Below are 16,421 nucleotides of genomic sequence, written 5' to 3' on the forward strand. Positions count from 1 at the left end.
AAATGTAATTTTATTATGTTTCGATTTCATCAACAATGGGCCTGTTTCAAAATGTGAAATGGACCAAACTATTCCTGAAAATACTATTTTTGAACCATTTTTTGCTATGCGCACTATATCCAAGGTTATGCTTAGTTCCTATATTTTTCATACATAATAGGGATTGAAAGCTTTCATTTAGAGTTATTGCAGTACATTTGGAGCTTTCCGTTTATTTTTCAGAAAACCAGTACTTATACCATATTTAAAATATCATTTTTGTTTTCAAATTTAGAAGCGCCTCGATAAAATGAACGCCAATTAAGATTTTTCTATTAAAAATGGTGTCTAGAGTCACTGTTTTCCTTATTTTGCTTGCAGTGCATCTTGGAGCAAAATTCTAGAGGCTCCTGCGAAACCTCCAAAGACAATGACGTAATCCACATATTCTTCGAAATTTTCTTCAAGGCACTGCGTAAATTAAGTTCTTGTGATTTCTCTAGAGATCTTTCTGGAATACTTTCAAGGACTGCTTCGAAGATTCCTCCGGCAGTTCCTCTAGAGATTCCTTTGCAAAGGATATCTTTGAGCATTCCAATGCTACTACTTCCAGTAATATCCACAGGGATTAGATAGTTTTCTCAGGGACTATCATAAGATTTCCTCCATGTAGTTTTCCACTAATTCTATTACTGATAGCCCCAGTTGTTACTCTAGGAGAACTTCTAGAAATTCCTACAGTTCTTCAAAAAAAAAAAAAAAAAAATCCACTCAAGTGTATTACAGAGTTTTTGAACTGATCGATTCGTTTAGGGATTTTTCAAAGAGATCCTACACAAAAATTACGATTATTTTTTCAGCTATACTTCCTTTTCTCACTTTCGGTAACTTGGAGTTCCTGATGAAGAGCCTCTAGAAATTCTAGAAGTTCTCTCATATATTTCTCTAGAAATTTCTCAAGTAAAATCTCCATGCATCCTCTGAAAGTTTGTTTTAAGTTTCACCCCAATTAATACTGTAGAAATTATTCCAGTAATTCTCCCGCTCATCCCTACAAAAATTTCTTGAGGGATTCAGTCCAATGCTTTTCAGGGAATTCCTCAATAAGAAAATATTTGCAGGATATTTTTTAGAAACTCACATGATAACTTTTTTTTATTATACCATAGGAATCTATCTACGAAATCTTCGAAGACTTTCTCAAGAGTCCTGTATTTTTTTAGAGATCGTTGTAGAAGTTCATCAAGAATTACTTAAGAACTTACACAAGTTTCATTAGAGGTTACTTCTAGGGTTTTTTTTGAATTATGTCAAATAATTTCTGTAAAATTTCCATTACATTGCCCAGAACTGAAATGCAAAGAAAAATCATTGAAGACTTCTTTGGGAAAATTCTCAGCAAAACAATCTTGATTAATTCCTAAAAGGTTCTTAGGTGCTACTTGAACGACAATTTTGTGATTAATCTTCAGTCATTATTGGAGGCATCTCCGAAGAAATAAATTGTTCAATTATTGAAGTTGTTTTTAGCGCGAATATGGCAGGAAGTCCTAAGAAAATCGATATAATAATCACTGGTTGAATTTTTGGAAAACTTAGGTCTATTTTGAAAAAATCAGAAAAAATCGTAAGGGTATTCCTAATGAAATTTCTAAACTAATATGTGCGATAAACCTCAGAAAACTTCCAGGTTGAATTTTAAAGCTATCTAAAATTAAATTCTCGGATGAGTTCTTTAGGTGATCTTAAAAAAACAACTGAGTGAACAGCTGAAGAAATCTGAGGGAAACATTCGGCATTCCTGTTCGATTTCTTTTTGGTATCTTCTACAGGCAGGAGTTCCTTTAAGTTCCTATTTTCTAAACATTCGGTCGCTATCAGCTCTGTAAGCCGCTAAAAAGATTTTTGTTGAATTTTATTATAGTCAATGCAAACAAACTCCTTCTAAAATATAATTACTTATACTACTTGAAAAACTTCCATCTCTCAAAATGTCTTTCGTATAGACGAAGTATTGCATTAAATTTATTAAAATAAAACTGTTTAAGATTCCTAAAGAATAAAGTGGAATCAAGTCTATCTGGTCTCCCTTATTTTGTCAAATCACTTTCAAGCTACAAAAGATCATTTTATTTGTCTCATTTAGTAAAATTTAGAATATGCTTCACAATCTCCCATCTCCTTATTAAAAGTGTCTAAAAGTTAAGTTTCTATTCATGTGATTCAAAATGCTACGTACATTAGTTAGAAACTCCTCCCTCCCCCTCTTCACATATCATCACCAATAATTCTTGAAGTCCCCTCCCCCAAAAATACCACTCCATTTATGAAAGATCCCTAATATCGTTGTTTTTTTTTCAGATACGGCACGCTCGCTGGTGGTGAAAGTTTTTGCCAACAGCTTTTTCGGAGCGAAACACGCCCTCACCACGCTGCAACAGTTGATTTGGTTCGACGACGAGGAACGCATACTGAAAGTATTGAACAAAGCCTTAATTGAAGATGTGCCAAGATTTAAGTAAGTTTTTTGAATTATTCATCGAAGAACGGATGAAGTGACCAACTGTTGCTTCTCTTTTTGTTCCAGTTTTCGTGGCCTTATGTTAGACACATCGAGACACTATTTCTCGGTAGAATCGATAAAACGGACACTGGTAGGGATGTCCCACTCGAAGCTGAACCGATTTCATTGGCACATTACGGATTCGCAAAGTTTTCCGTTGGTGTCCAAGCATTATCCTCAGTTAGCCCAGTACGGAGCGTATTCGGATCGGGAGATTTACACCGCGGACGACATTCGTGATATTGTGCAGTTTGCGAGGGAGCGAGGAATCCAGGTGATTCCGGAAATTGACGCACCGGCACACGCCGGGAACGGTTGGGATTGGGGGCCAAAGCATAATCTCGGAGACTTGAGCCTTTGTATCAATCAACAACCGTGGAGTTATTACTGCGGAGAGCCTCCGTGTGGCCAACTTAATCCAAAAAACAACAACACTTACCTGATCCTTCAGAAGCTATACGAGGAACTGTTGGACCTGACCGGCCCCTTGGATTACTTCCACCTGGGAGGCGACGAAGTCAACCTGGAATGTTGGCAGCAGCATTTCAACGAGTCGGACATGCGAACGTTGTGGTGTGATTTCATGCAACAGGCGTACCACCGGTTGCAGATTGCCAACAAGGGGGTGGCGCCGAAAATGGTGGCCGTGTGGTCCAGTGGGCTGACAAACTATCCGTGCCTTTCGAAGAATTCCTTCGCCGTACAGGTGTGGGGCGGCAGCAAGTGGCAGGAGAACTTCCAACTGATCAGCGCCGGGTTCAATTTGGTCATTTCGCACGTGGACGCGTGGTACCTGGATTGTGGGTTCGGCAGTTGGCGATCGACAGGTGAGTGTTCGTGTCGTTTTTTTTATCAATGGATCATTGAAGATAGTTTTTGCCAGTGCTCACCGTATCAAAACAGAGGCGACACTGTATATGGGATTTTACATTGTGACAGCATTGCTGTTCTGTCAAACACACAAGGCTACGGTGGCGCTATCTATGCTTTCCATAGCGTCCGTTTCGGTTATTTTAATGATCCATTTATTAGCATCATACCAAACATTGAATGTTATGTAGTATAAATGTTTATATGGCCCCATTTATACACGGGAAAAAATTCTGTGGTAAAAAATACTATTGTAGCTGACTACACCCATTCTTGAAACTACCATGGAATTTCAGACCAATTTACTATGTTTACGGTACATCCCACCACATTACTGGTACATTTGACAGAAATAATTTACAACAATCTGATTTCGACAACAGACATGGTAAAATGAAGCGGATTTCTGGTCTGCTGAAAATTGCCGGTTCGAGCGCTTAAGTTAACCCCCTAAAATGGTAGTTTTTACCGCACAATTTTTTTGCGTGTATAAAATCTATTTTTTCGAACCTCCGGAAGCTACTGTGAAAGTTTGAATCCCCGAACGACTCATCACCCCGAATGACATTTTCCCGAATTCCAATATCATGGGGAAATGTTATCAATATCATCTTGTCAAGATAATTGTAAATTCGGGGATATCGCGTTCGGGGTGATGGAATTTGAGGTAATGGAATTCGGGGTGATGGCAGTCGGGGAATATTCGGGGTAATGAGGTAGACTCACCCAGATAGCCGTAGCGGTAAACGCGCAGCTATTCAGCAAGACCAAGCTGAGGGTCGTGGGTTCGAATCCCACCGGTCGAGGATCTTTTCGGGTTGGAAATTTTCTCGACTTCCCAGGGCAAAGAGTATCTTCGTACCTGCCACACGATATACGCATGCAAAAATGGTCATTGGCATAGTAAGCTCTCAGTTAATAACTGTGGAAGTGCTCATAAGAACACTAAGCTGAGAAGCAGGCTCTGTCCCGGTAGGGACGTAACGCCAGAAAGAAGAAGAAGAAAAAGGTAGACTCACAGAGAGGATCGATAAAGAGAAATCGATCATGCGACTTACGCCCTTATTCTAGCACACGCTTGAGTTATGTCTTTATGGGCAGTTGAGGTACCGTCGATGGGGGTGAGATTGGGTCAAAACGGAAAAATATGATTTATTAAATATTTCAGCTAATGACGGTGATATTACTAAAATTAAGAATTCATATGTTAGGGAACATATTATTACACATAATTCATCACAATAGGGGGAGATCCCCCAGTACCGGACACTTAAGCCACTAAATTCATAATTTGAAAAATATTGGTTTTATGTGCTCGTGTTACCCATTTATGATAAATATTATCATTTTTATAGTGTACAAAAATAAATTTGAAAATATAAATACGAATTTTGACATTGTTTTTTAATGATGTATTTTAGTACCAAATTGATCGATCTTGGAAGGTGGCATCCAATACCGGACACGATCTGGAAATGCCTCGAATTCTGTAAATTTGAACATCATTGAATGTGTTTTCTATAGGAATAGTATATAATTGCCAATTCAATGGACTTGCGACATAAGCAAGAATAATTTGAGTTTTTTTTTTAGTTTGCAAGATGTCCACAAAAAACCTCTTTCATATATGACGAAAAAGAGCACATTTTACGATGTTGTTCTGAATTTCATTCTTCTTAATTTTATTGCGTGTTTGACACCATGATCGACGGAATCCATGAAAAATGAATGTATTTTGAGACACTGGTGCAATAATTACAAAGATATCATATAATAAATCAAGCTGCCCGAAACTGGGGGACAGGAGGTGCTTATCCAAAATTGTAATTTGTCCATATTTAGTTCAATTATGGTACAAAATACATTCATACTATCAAATTAGGATTATGTTCGAACATGTTTGCATAATGCAAAGTATTTTTTCATTATCAAAATAATTACTAAATTGGCTCAAAATTAAGGCAATACGTGATTTTTTTCAAGATTTTCAAACTTTTCTACTTTTGAAAAAAGGCATGCATATTTCAAGGATGAGTTATTCTACGCAAACATTAGTCTCCATAATAGCTTCCTTTCCTACTAATACACCATCTTGATTGGGCCATGATTTCTCAATGTTTCGACATTGTCCGGTTGTTGATAACTCGGGTAGAACAGTGAATCTGTGCTCAATTCTATTTCACCACACCTCACAACGGGGATAAAGTTCGCGCCACAGGTAAGTACGAATTTCTTATTTTTCTTCTTCTTTTCAGGAACTTAAGGGAACATCACAGCACAGGTAAGTCTAAATACTTTTATTCCACTGTTTCAACTTATAATTCCACTACTTTATTCAACTTCTAACTTATCACTACATACTATTTGAATTAAAGAAATTCACCTTCAGTGGGTGGTAAAAGTTTGATTGGTTTGTTATTCTTCTGCTTCGCTGACGTTGATGACGGTGATGACGGTCGCCGATGCCGTAGACTAAGAGAGGGAGGACCGATGACCAAACGCCTTTTATAGGCCAGGGTTTCTCCATCTTGATGAAGTTGCCGGAAGAGCAAAACGCAGAATTCCGAAGGGCGCCATGTTCAGTAGCCATAGTTTTTCCATGCTGTGAGATTTCCTATAGTGAAGTACAGATGGCGCCACAATACTCTCTTCGCACTTGATTTTATGTGCGAACATACTGGCCCCTTCAGAAATCACATTTCTGACAGTTGATGATGATGCCTCTCTTTCTCGCTCGAGTTGGTTGTTCAATCCGATGACAGGTCGGTCACGAGACGTCAAATCGGTCGACTCCAATGTTGATTTCAGCATTTGTGAAGGGATGGATGCAGACGACTCAGGAAATATCCAAAAAAATAGACCTGGTAGCGGGTTACAGGTAATTATAATTATATGGACAGGTTCTTACCTTGTCCCTTAATCAAAAGGGCGTTGTAATTTTCTTTTTAGGAAATCCTCGGTGAAACTTGATGGCATATTTGGACGCAATAAAGATGATTTTCAACGAGATTGTTGTTGTTTCAATGATGACGAAATGTTTCTCCAATGCAAATGGGCTTCGTTGAAGGAATTGGTGGACACAAGTTGATTTCGTTGGGATTGTGCTGCTGGCATACGGTGCATGGATGTGCTTCTTTTGCAGATGATGACGATGACGAGCGCAGTTGATAGTTCCGGTGAAGTTGTTGTTGATTCGTGACTGCTCTGGCCCCTGTGAATGAGCGATGTTGTTGACAACTGTTGTCTCTCTCGATGCAATTCAGAGTCGTTCGCTGTAGTAGAGTGACGTTTTGATTGAAGAGTGGTGTTTCATGAATGAGTCGACGATGAGAAGTGTTGGCATGAATGGAGCGATTGATGTTGGCAGACTCAGACGATGCATTTCGATGAGATGGTTTGACGACGATTTCTTGGATGAGGGTGGTTACTTCGTTAAGTGCAGAGGTGGCGATTGGTTGTGAGATCCTTGGTTGTGCTTGGTTTCGGTTGCTTTTAGTGTCAGCTTCTGTGTGGTGGCGACAAGAAGTTGGCGATGCTTGCTGACCTTGGAAGTTCGATTTGATTGACGACTTGGTTCCTCTGTTTTCTTTCGGGTGATGAAGGTGCTCTGCCAATGTTGCTATTGAAGAACGAGCGATGATTGCAAAGTTGGCGACGATGGGAGTGGATCGGTTGATGTCTGACTTTCCGCGCACAACCCAACCAAGAACAGAGTTGACCAACTCAGGTAAGTTTTTGCCGAGTGGGATTCGGCCAGGAGATCGGAACACTTCGAAGAATACTTCGGCACCGATGACGACATCGACGGGGTTTGTGCAGTCGAATGTTGGATCAGCGAGTTTGATTCCAGGCGGCATATTCCAATACGATGTGTCGATGCTTGTTGCTGGTAAATTTACGGTCACCTTGGGAAGAACGACGAATTCGATGTTGGTGGAGTACTCGCCAACTCGGGATAGAATGCGGGAGACGAATTTGGTTCTGGCGTAGGCCGTAGCTTGGCCGATTCCTGTGATGGGCATGTTGATCCTTTTTCGACGAGCTTTGATGCGTTGGGCAAACTGTTCCGATACGAAGCAATATTCGCTACCTGAGTCCAGGAGCGCTCGAGCGGTGTGTTTGTTGCCTTCGTCGTCGATGATATCGATTAGAGCGGTAGCTAGGAGAACGGTTTTCTGTGTGCCTACAGAAGCACAGCTGATTAATTCAGAACGTGTATCAGAGGCAGAAAGCGATGGCAGAGCACTGGTCGAAGGTGTTTCGGTAGTTGGTGATGAATGAAAGCTTGATGATGTTGATTCGGACGACAATGCGGCATCAGTGGAACAAAGCTGTGTGTGATGCCGGCCTCGGCATTTGCGACAATTGGACGATGATGAACAATCCTTCGACATATGACCCTTTCGTAAGCAGTTGCGGCATAATTGATGACGGCGCACCTCAGATTCCTTCTCTTCGTGCGATAGGTTGGCAAAGCTCTCACACAAGTACAACGGATGAGAATCAGAGCAGATGACACACTTGCGGAGGTTGAGCTGGTTAGCTCCGTAGCTGGAAGCGGGACGCTGAGCTGGCTTCTTTAGCGGAATGGACGATTGGGTATCGATGGTCTTCGGTTGAAGCGATTGGAGAACGGTCACTCTACGTTGTAAGAACCCGGTCAGGTCCTTGAATGTTACGGCCGCCTTGTTGGTGGCGAATTCCTCCCAGTCCCGTCGGGTTGTCGGATCAAGTCGAGTACTCAATAGACGTATGAGCAGGATGTCCCAATGTTCGATTCGCTCCCCAAGCTGTTGTAGTACCTTCACGTTTGCTTCAAATTTTTCCACCAGACTGTGAAGCTCAGATGCTGATTCCTTCCTTAGCGACGGAAATTCGAAGATGGCGTCCACGTATGTCTGCTTCAGTCGCGCAGGGTTCTGGAAGTGTTCCAGCAAGAGGTTCCACGCCACCGGGTAGTTGATAGCGCTGATAGGGATGCTTTGAATGAGCTGCAGAGCGGATTCCGACAACGAAGATCTCAGGTAATAAAACTTCTGAATGTTTGATAGTTCGGCTGACGAGTGGACTAGCGACAGGTATAGATCGTGGAAGTTCATCCAGTTCTCCAGCTTTCCGTCGAAGATGGGGAGTTTTACGTCGGGTAATCGCACGTGTGATGCCGACGGAGGGATTTGCAGCGATGAATGAGTGGGAGACGAGAGTGTTTGGTTGATTGGAGATTTATTATGGGCCAGTAGGAAGCCCTTCACCTTGTAGTAGTGGGATTCTAGCAGCGTTCGCTCCTTCAGGTGGACGTCAATGGCAGCTTCATCGAGTGTCTCTAGCTCGTTCTGGTTCTGGTTATAGTCCGACCACAGCTGGGTGAGACTTTCTAGCCGGACGGGCACTTCGTTGGCTTGTGTTTCTTCGTCGAAGTCTTCGACGAACGCAGTGATCAGGTTGAGTGATGCAACCAGGCTCTTCTGTCGCACCTTCAGGGCTCTGATGCGACGTTCAGTAGGCATGGCGACGGAGGATGTTGGGTCTGTGGACAAACGATCAGCGTAGCAAGCACACAACAGGGGATAGGTTAATAGGAACCCTAATTACCTTCTAGAGGCAATGCAATTGCCTTGTATTGTAGTTCTGAAGAGGTCGTAATGATGGCGGACTTCAGCGATCCTACGTAATGTTCGGAGTGAACGATGATGGCGGATGCGAAACAGGTTGTCCCCTGTAGCGATGGCGGTTTCAATCGAATTGTAGAGGTTTTGGAACGGACGGAGTGTCGACGACCGTATCCGGTTCGAAGGACCAATGTTGATAACTCGGGTAGAACAGTGAATCTGTGCTCAATTCTATTTCACCACACCTCACAACGGGGATAAAGTTCGCGCCACAGGTAAGTACGAATTTCTTATTTTTCTTCTTCTTTTCAGGAACTTAAGGGAACATCACAGCACAGGTAAGTCTAAATACTTTTATTCCACTGTTTCAACTTATAATTCCACTACTTTATTCAACTTCTAACTTATCACTACATACTATTTGAATTAAAGAAATTCACCTTCAGTGGGTGGTAAAAGTTTGATTGGTTTGTTATTCTTCTGCTTCGCTGACGTTGATGACGGTGATGACGGTCGCCGATGCCGTAGACTAAGAGAGGGAGGACCGATGACCAAACGCCTTTTATAGGCCAGGGTTTCTCCATCTTGATGAAGTTGCCGGAAGAGCAAAACGCAGAATTCCGAAGGGCGCCATGTTCAGTAGCCATAGTTTTTCCATGCTGTGAGATTTCCTATAGTGAAGTACAGATGGCGCCACAATACTCTCTTCGCACTTGATTTTATGTGCGAACACCGGTATTGGGTGCTGTCCGGTACTGGGGGATCTCCCCCTATACATTTTTAGAAATAGTAGTTTTTGTTTACTATATCAATAAACTTGTATGGAGTTCTGTTTGATCTTTCGACCTTGACACTTGCTCCTACGGGGGCGAGCGACGAGGGCAGGATCAAACATGTAGCGCGTCGGTCTAGTAAGTGAAAAAGTGGCGTGATCAGTTAGAGTAAACAGGGTGACCAGCGAACCGGGAAATCGGGAAAACCGGGAAATATGCGGGAATTTCATATCACCGGGAGAAAACCGGGAAATATACGGGAATTTCAATTGCTACCGGGAAAATGCTTCATATTGGTGTACGGCAGAGAAATACCTTGGCCATGTCCTTGCAACTGGAAAAATAGTTTGCTTGAGGATCTCAAGTATAATCAACTGATTTCATCAAAAAATTTATTGATATCATAATCGTATATCAAGCAACTAAAATTAACAATAATCTTTAGATTTGAACTGGATATGAAATCAGTCGGGTAGGGAGCCGGTTCACATTCTTGGCACTTTTCATTATTTTTTTTATTTTTAAAAGCTACTGAGCTCATATTTGGCCACAATATGCGTCGTATTAAACTACTTCTTATTGCAAAGTTTCAGACAATTCGGCCGCGAAAAATATCTATGCCAAGTGACCAAGTAGTTATTTTATTTACAATGCCCCTGTTACGCATTTATTATCAGGCATTTATCAGGATTTTTTTTAAATTGGCAGTTAGTCAATTTCTTTGCTATCGTTGTTCTTGTGTGAATATTGTTCAGGAATAACATGAATCGATTTTTTACGACTTGGAAAGTTATTGTAATCATACATAAATATTGAAATTTTATAACTCAGTGGTGTACCGTACAAAAGTCACTAGAACTTATATATAACAATATGTGTTCTGAAAATTTTTGTAGATTTCAACATAATGTAGAAGTTTGCAGAGCATTTTTTGACTGCTTTAGACTAGGTATGAATTGTTGATTTCTTGCTTTAATCATCGCCTTTGTTGAACTGTTTTAATTTTTGAACCTACCAGAAAATATGAAAAATATGTTCTGAAGTTCAATGTACTACTTGGTAATACAAAAATAAACCTACAGGCACTGAGCTATAACACCAGAATGGCAACAAGCCCCTTTAATTCAAACCTAGTCTGAAAAACGTTGTTAATCGCTTGAGGAACCACATGTCGAAAAGACTTTATTACAATCGGTTGTTTGAAAAATCGAAAAATTGCAAATGACCAATTCTGTAGGTCAGATTTTACAGTTTTCAAATTATCTGTTTCGGTTTTTTTTTTTCAAAATAAGAATTTTTATCCATTATTTACGACCGGGAAAATTTTTAAAATACCGGGAAATAACCGGGAGAAAACCGGGAATTTGAAATCAGAAATTCACTGGCCACCCTGAGTAAATGAAAAGAGGCACGATCGGTTAGTTCTGTTTGATCTTTCGACCTTGACGCTTGCTCCTACGAGGGCGAGCGACGAGGGCAGGATCAAACATGTCGCACGTCGGTCTAGTAAGTGAAAAAGTGGCGTGATCGGTTAGTTCTTTTTGGTCCTTTGACCTTGACGCTTGCTACTGGGCAGTGCGTCAAGAAAGCCAAGTTTTTTTTTCCTTTTCGGGTCGCGCGCCTTTTTTTTCTGAGTGCTTTTATATAGCCGAGCAAACGAGTGAGGCTGAGAGTGGATTGTGGCTGCACAGTGAAGGATAAAGGATCAATTGGTGAGCTCGTTTCATGCTACTATTTCTAATCTATAAAATATGTATGACTGCACATTTAATCGTTACAATTGTGGGACGTAAATATGAATTTTCAACAAACTATGAATTGTTCGTCACTGTGAGTGTCGACACAAACTCTGGTTCATGAATTATTTATGTTTCACATTTTTTTTTATTTTCAGGACACCCCTTTTTACCTTTATTTTTGTAATTAAAAAAAAACTTTGAATGGTTCGACACTACAAGTGTAGACTTGCGAAAAGTTCACTTTATTCAACAAACTTTGGATGGTTCACCACTGTAAGTGTCGGCATAAGAATAAGAGTGTTCTATGATGTTCCAACCAATCAAGTTTTTTGTTTCTTTTCAAATAAATAAAATATAATAACACATGCTTTCGTCCTGACAGCTGTAGGAATGTTACATTTAGGTATTTGTTCAACAAACTTTGAATGGTTCGTCACCTCAAGTGTCGGCATAATTTTCCACTACATAGAAATTGTTCATATCAAATGAAAATTTTATATTTACAAATAAGCATGTATATATCTCACAAATCATTATTTATCATGGTCTAATCGCTTATCAAAGTGAATCCTGTGACCCAACGATCCTTCCCATTAACAAACATCCCTCCCAGTAACCTTTGTGGAGATACAGAGGCAAACACGGTCTCCAATTAGCAAAGGTTACACACTAACATTCCTTCCCCCAATCCCACCTGACTGCAAGGACGTGGCCGGCGCCGTTATTGACCCTGTATAAATAGAGGCACTGAATTATGCACATTGAAGAAGATTATGGCCAATCCCAGCCAAACTTCTAGTTGATTCTTTGTGCATTTTCACTGACTTCGATCAATCACGGAATAGCAACCATTGATATGTGTAGTCAGTCTAAGCTAAGCTAAGCTAAGCTAACTATATCAATAAACTTGTATGTTGAAATTAGATAAAATCTACAACATTAAATTTCTCCTGTGCAAAGTATCACGCATGTACTTTAACCTCTACCGTTATATTAGTAGAAGATTTAAAGTCTTTTCATTACACTTCACACGTATTTTCCGGAATCTATTTGATTTTTCAACAAAAATTTTTTTTTTCGGTACGGTGTCTGAAACATCAAAAATGGGGGTGAGATTGGGTCAAGCAAGAACGACAGTAAATGAAATTGCAAGTCCACTTTTTTGACATTTTACGGTGCCGGTAGTTCTCTTTTTCTTTAAGATGTGTTTATTCTTTCTAAATACAGCATCTCTGAAACATCAAACTAGTCTACTTGAGGATTCCGTACATTGAATAACAATCAGAGCCGTAGCGTGGCTCCATGGTGCCCTTCGCGAACCGTCATTGAAGCGCCCCCTTTCATATATTTTTTTGACTCTATGACACTACCCCGAACGCCACTACCCCGAATGTCATTACCCCGAACGCCATTACCCCTAAAGCTATTACCCCGAATGGGTCATTACCTCGAGAGAGAGAGACTTATTCTAATTAGAGAGTGGGGAGATAATTGTACGATTACTTATGAATATTTAACGAGTTTGGCTCAATGATGTATTTTTCAAATACTTGAAGTTAAAAAAGCAGCTAGTTTTTCAGAAATATTTTTTACACACTAAGTTTTGTTTGGATTTGTCCTCTAATTTTGGTGAGATTAACACAGCCACATTGCAATGCTTTGAAGAACAGCCTATTTCGAAAAAAAGGGTGAAGTTATTATGAAAAGGATAGCTATAATATGCACAAAATTAGGATGTAGTAAAGTTATTGGACGTCAGCACCCACTTCCTATACTCATTTTTGTAGGTGTCGGACTACTAGCATTAAGATCTTCTAAAATTATATTATATTTTTTTTTATTATATTTTTTTAAAGATTTTGTTTCGTAAAATATGGTAATGGAGATCACCCTGAGATAGTCGCTGCAAATGTTGTTCTATGGAACCCGCTCGAAGACCAACCTGATAGACAACCATTCCGCTATAGCACGGAAACGTTAATACACTTGTATGTACATGTTAGAGAAATGGCGGCCTCTGATTGCCGCTACAGTAAAAACTTTCGTTGGTTTGTGGGATGATTAATTTGAATTTCGATGAAATAACCATATTTTTTTTTTTTTTTGATTCAAGACAATTAAGAAATGATAATGGCACAAAAGTGGTCAGCAAATCCATAAGAGACCTGTCTTTTTTAATACAAGATGATAGAGGAAAGGGAAAATTTCTGATTAGAATTATAGCAGGATTCATTTTATGTGAATGCCTTCAGGATTTATTCCTTTAAAAAAAAGCTGTTCTATATGGAAATTTTAGTGACTAGCTTATCCAACGAAAACTTGGAAGAACAGCCTATTTAAAAAAGAAGGGCAAATTTCTGGTGAAATGTTTGCAGCTATGACGCAAATGATCACTGTTACAACGTAATGCTATGGCACAACCTATATACATAAAAAAAGATAATATTTGTTTAAAAACAAAATTGAAAAATGAACAGCATCAAGAAGTCCAAACACCTTTGATCACGCATCTGTTCAGCAAGACCATATTAAGGGTTATGGGTTTGGTGGCGGATCTTATGCATGCTACGCCTACTTGTCCCATGTTGTAAACCTCATGAACTGCGGGACAAATTTGCGTAGAACGGCAGTTCGAGTGTAATAAAATAATTCAAGAGAAATTTGGAATAAATTCCTGATCTGGCATTTTGAAAGAAGGTTTCCCATAGCCTACTACAGAGCAATACACCGTTTGTCGAATCAAGCAGTATATAGCAGCATGAAGTTAAAAAGATTATTCTCTCACAAATCAATCGAACCTTTTTTAAAATGTTATAAAGTTTTGAACAGATATTGAGGGATTTTTTTCAAACAAGCAATCCTTTTAATTATAACATTTTATAAAATTAAGTCTAGAACATTTGTTTAGAGAAACAAAAAAGTTGATATTGCTGTTGCTCCGGATAGTAACCAATCTCACTCATGTTTTTATTTTAATGTTCTGAAGTGCTCTGAGAAATCCATGGTTCCACGGTAACACCGTCTAGTAACACCTAAGCATCCTGCTTGAACTCTTTTCGAAACCCGCCTAGCATGTTTTAGGTTACGGATTATTTCAAAAATCTGTTCAAAATTTACTGTGCGACTTATGTCCCGGGGTGTGAGTGAATCCAGCCAATATTTCTGTGAAACCATGCTGTGTTAACCCGTATAGGCCTGAGTGAAAGCAAAAATTCTAAAACCTTCACCGCTCAGCGAATTCTTGATGGATTCAAATGATTTTTTGTCAGTATACTGGCACACATATCTAGTTTCTAGAAGTGGACAGAGGAACGCGGAAATATTCCTGTGATCGGAGTTATTCCGGTGGATCACTGGGTCAGGTCGGGTGAGAAGAATATTGTGGATTTGTGCCCCTGGAGGTAGGCAAATTTCAAGTCACAGCCATTCCGGAAATTAATGGTTTATAATGTGGCCACTACATGACGGAATTTAAAGAAAATTGTATCAGTGTAAACCTTTTGAGAAAGGATTGAATTGGATAACTATGAACTTTGCGTTTGATTAATCCTAAAAATGACCATTTTCGGGTCCCGGGACGCCTCAAACTTACGATAAAGTGGCCAAATGGTATCTGAACATCTATGCCAAGCTAATGGGAACGCATTTAAGTGCACAATTTTGTTTGATATCTACTTTTCGAGAATTGAAACGCTTTAGTATCCAACAAATCTATAGCCGGTTCTTCCGGGCATTCCGTCCGAATGGCCACATCAGGTATATTATAAACGATGCAAAACTCTTCATTTATAATGTTAAATATCAGATCTCAATAATTTATGCAAAATAAAATGATTGTCATTGCTAATAAATAAAGATAATTTGGCATGTCCCAAAAAATAGCCCTTTTTTACCCGACTTGACCCAGTGACCCACCGGAATAACTCATGCCACAGAAATATTTCCGAGTTCTTCTGGCCACTTCTAGAAACTAGATATGTGGGCCAGTGAACTGACAAAAAATCATTGGAATCAGTTTCGATTTCTCTGAGCGGTGAGGGTTTCAGTATTTTTTCTTTCACTCAGGCCTATACGGGTTAACTTCGAGTCGTTAGAGCATCAACTTTCGTTTTATGGAGATTTCACATATTCTAATTATTTTTGAATTATTTTTACCACGAGCACCGTGTGTATGATTTACAAATCATTACTATAGAGAATTATTTTCAAACAAATCTTCAGTATATTTTCATTCATAAGTCCAAAAATTTCTCTCGAAAATTTTCAAATAAGGAAACCTTCACTTTCACATCTTCTGCAATGTTTCCAACATATTTTGTCAAAACCAATTAAGAAATTGTTTCAATATGTTTATGTTATATGTTAATGTTTACAAAATATGTATACGTATCCTAAAATTTGCCACTACGACCGCTTTTTGGCGCCCCCTGAAGGCTGGCGCCCTTGGCGGGTGCCAACCTGGCCAACCGCACGCTACGGCGCTGATAACAATGCAACGCATTTTGACAACTTCTCAATCCAGCAACTGTGTTTCGTGCGCAGCAACATCGTAAAATTTTATCAAATGGATTTTTTTTTTATTTAATTATTTATCAGTGATTTCATATTATATAAGCATCTCCTGGAAGTACAAATGAGTTGAAACACTGAAATATCGTGATTATGACGTCAACATCTGCCTGAAATGTTTTGATCGTGGAATGTCGCTCCGAAATTTAACTATTTGCGAAGAATTAAAATAATCACTGTTTCAGTACACCTTTGGGGAAACTGAATAGGCTTCATGGCAATGGGGATGAGACTTTGAAGACAATTCGAGGGAAAAAAATAGAAAATTTATGTAAACTTGACGATGAATGTTGTGTTTACATATTTTTTTTCTCATAGC

General features: G+C 39.5%; 1 protein-coding gene across 5 annotated transcripts in view; it reads left to right on the top strand.

Annotated features, from left to right (window-relative positions):
• Positions 1-16,421, top strand: part of LOC5574903 (probable beta-hexosaminidase fdl) — a 205,845-nt gene that overhangs the window by 187,604 nt on the left and 1,820 nt on the right. For all 5 annotated transcript variants that reach the window (XM_021841583.1, XM_021841584.1, XM_021841585.1 and 2 more), the window contains 2 exons: positions 2,341-2,497; positions 2,567-3,369. In XM_021841583.1, the coding sequence (XP_021697275.1) occupies positions 2,341-2,497; positions 2,567-3,369 (960 nt within the window). The remainder of the gene's footprint in view (positions 1-2,340; positions 2,498-2,566; positions 3,370-16,421) is intronic.

Source organism: Aedes aegypti, chromosome 2 (genome assembly GCF_002204515.2).
Source record: "Aedes aegypti strain LVP_AGWG chromosome 2, AaegL5.0 Primary Assembly, whole genome shotgun sequence".
NCBI lineage: Eukaryota > Metazoa > Arthropoda > Insecta > Diptera > Culicidae > Aedes > Aedes aegypti.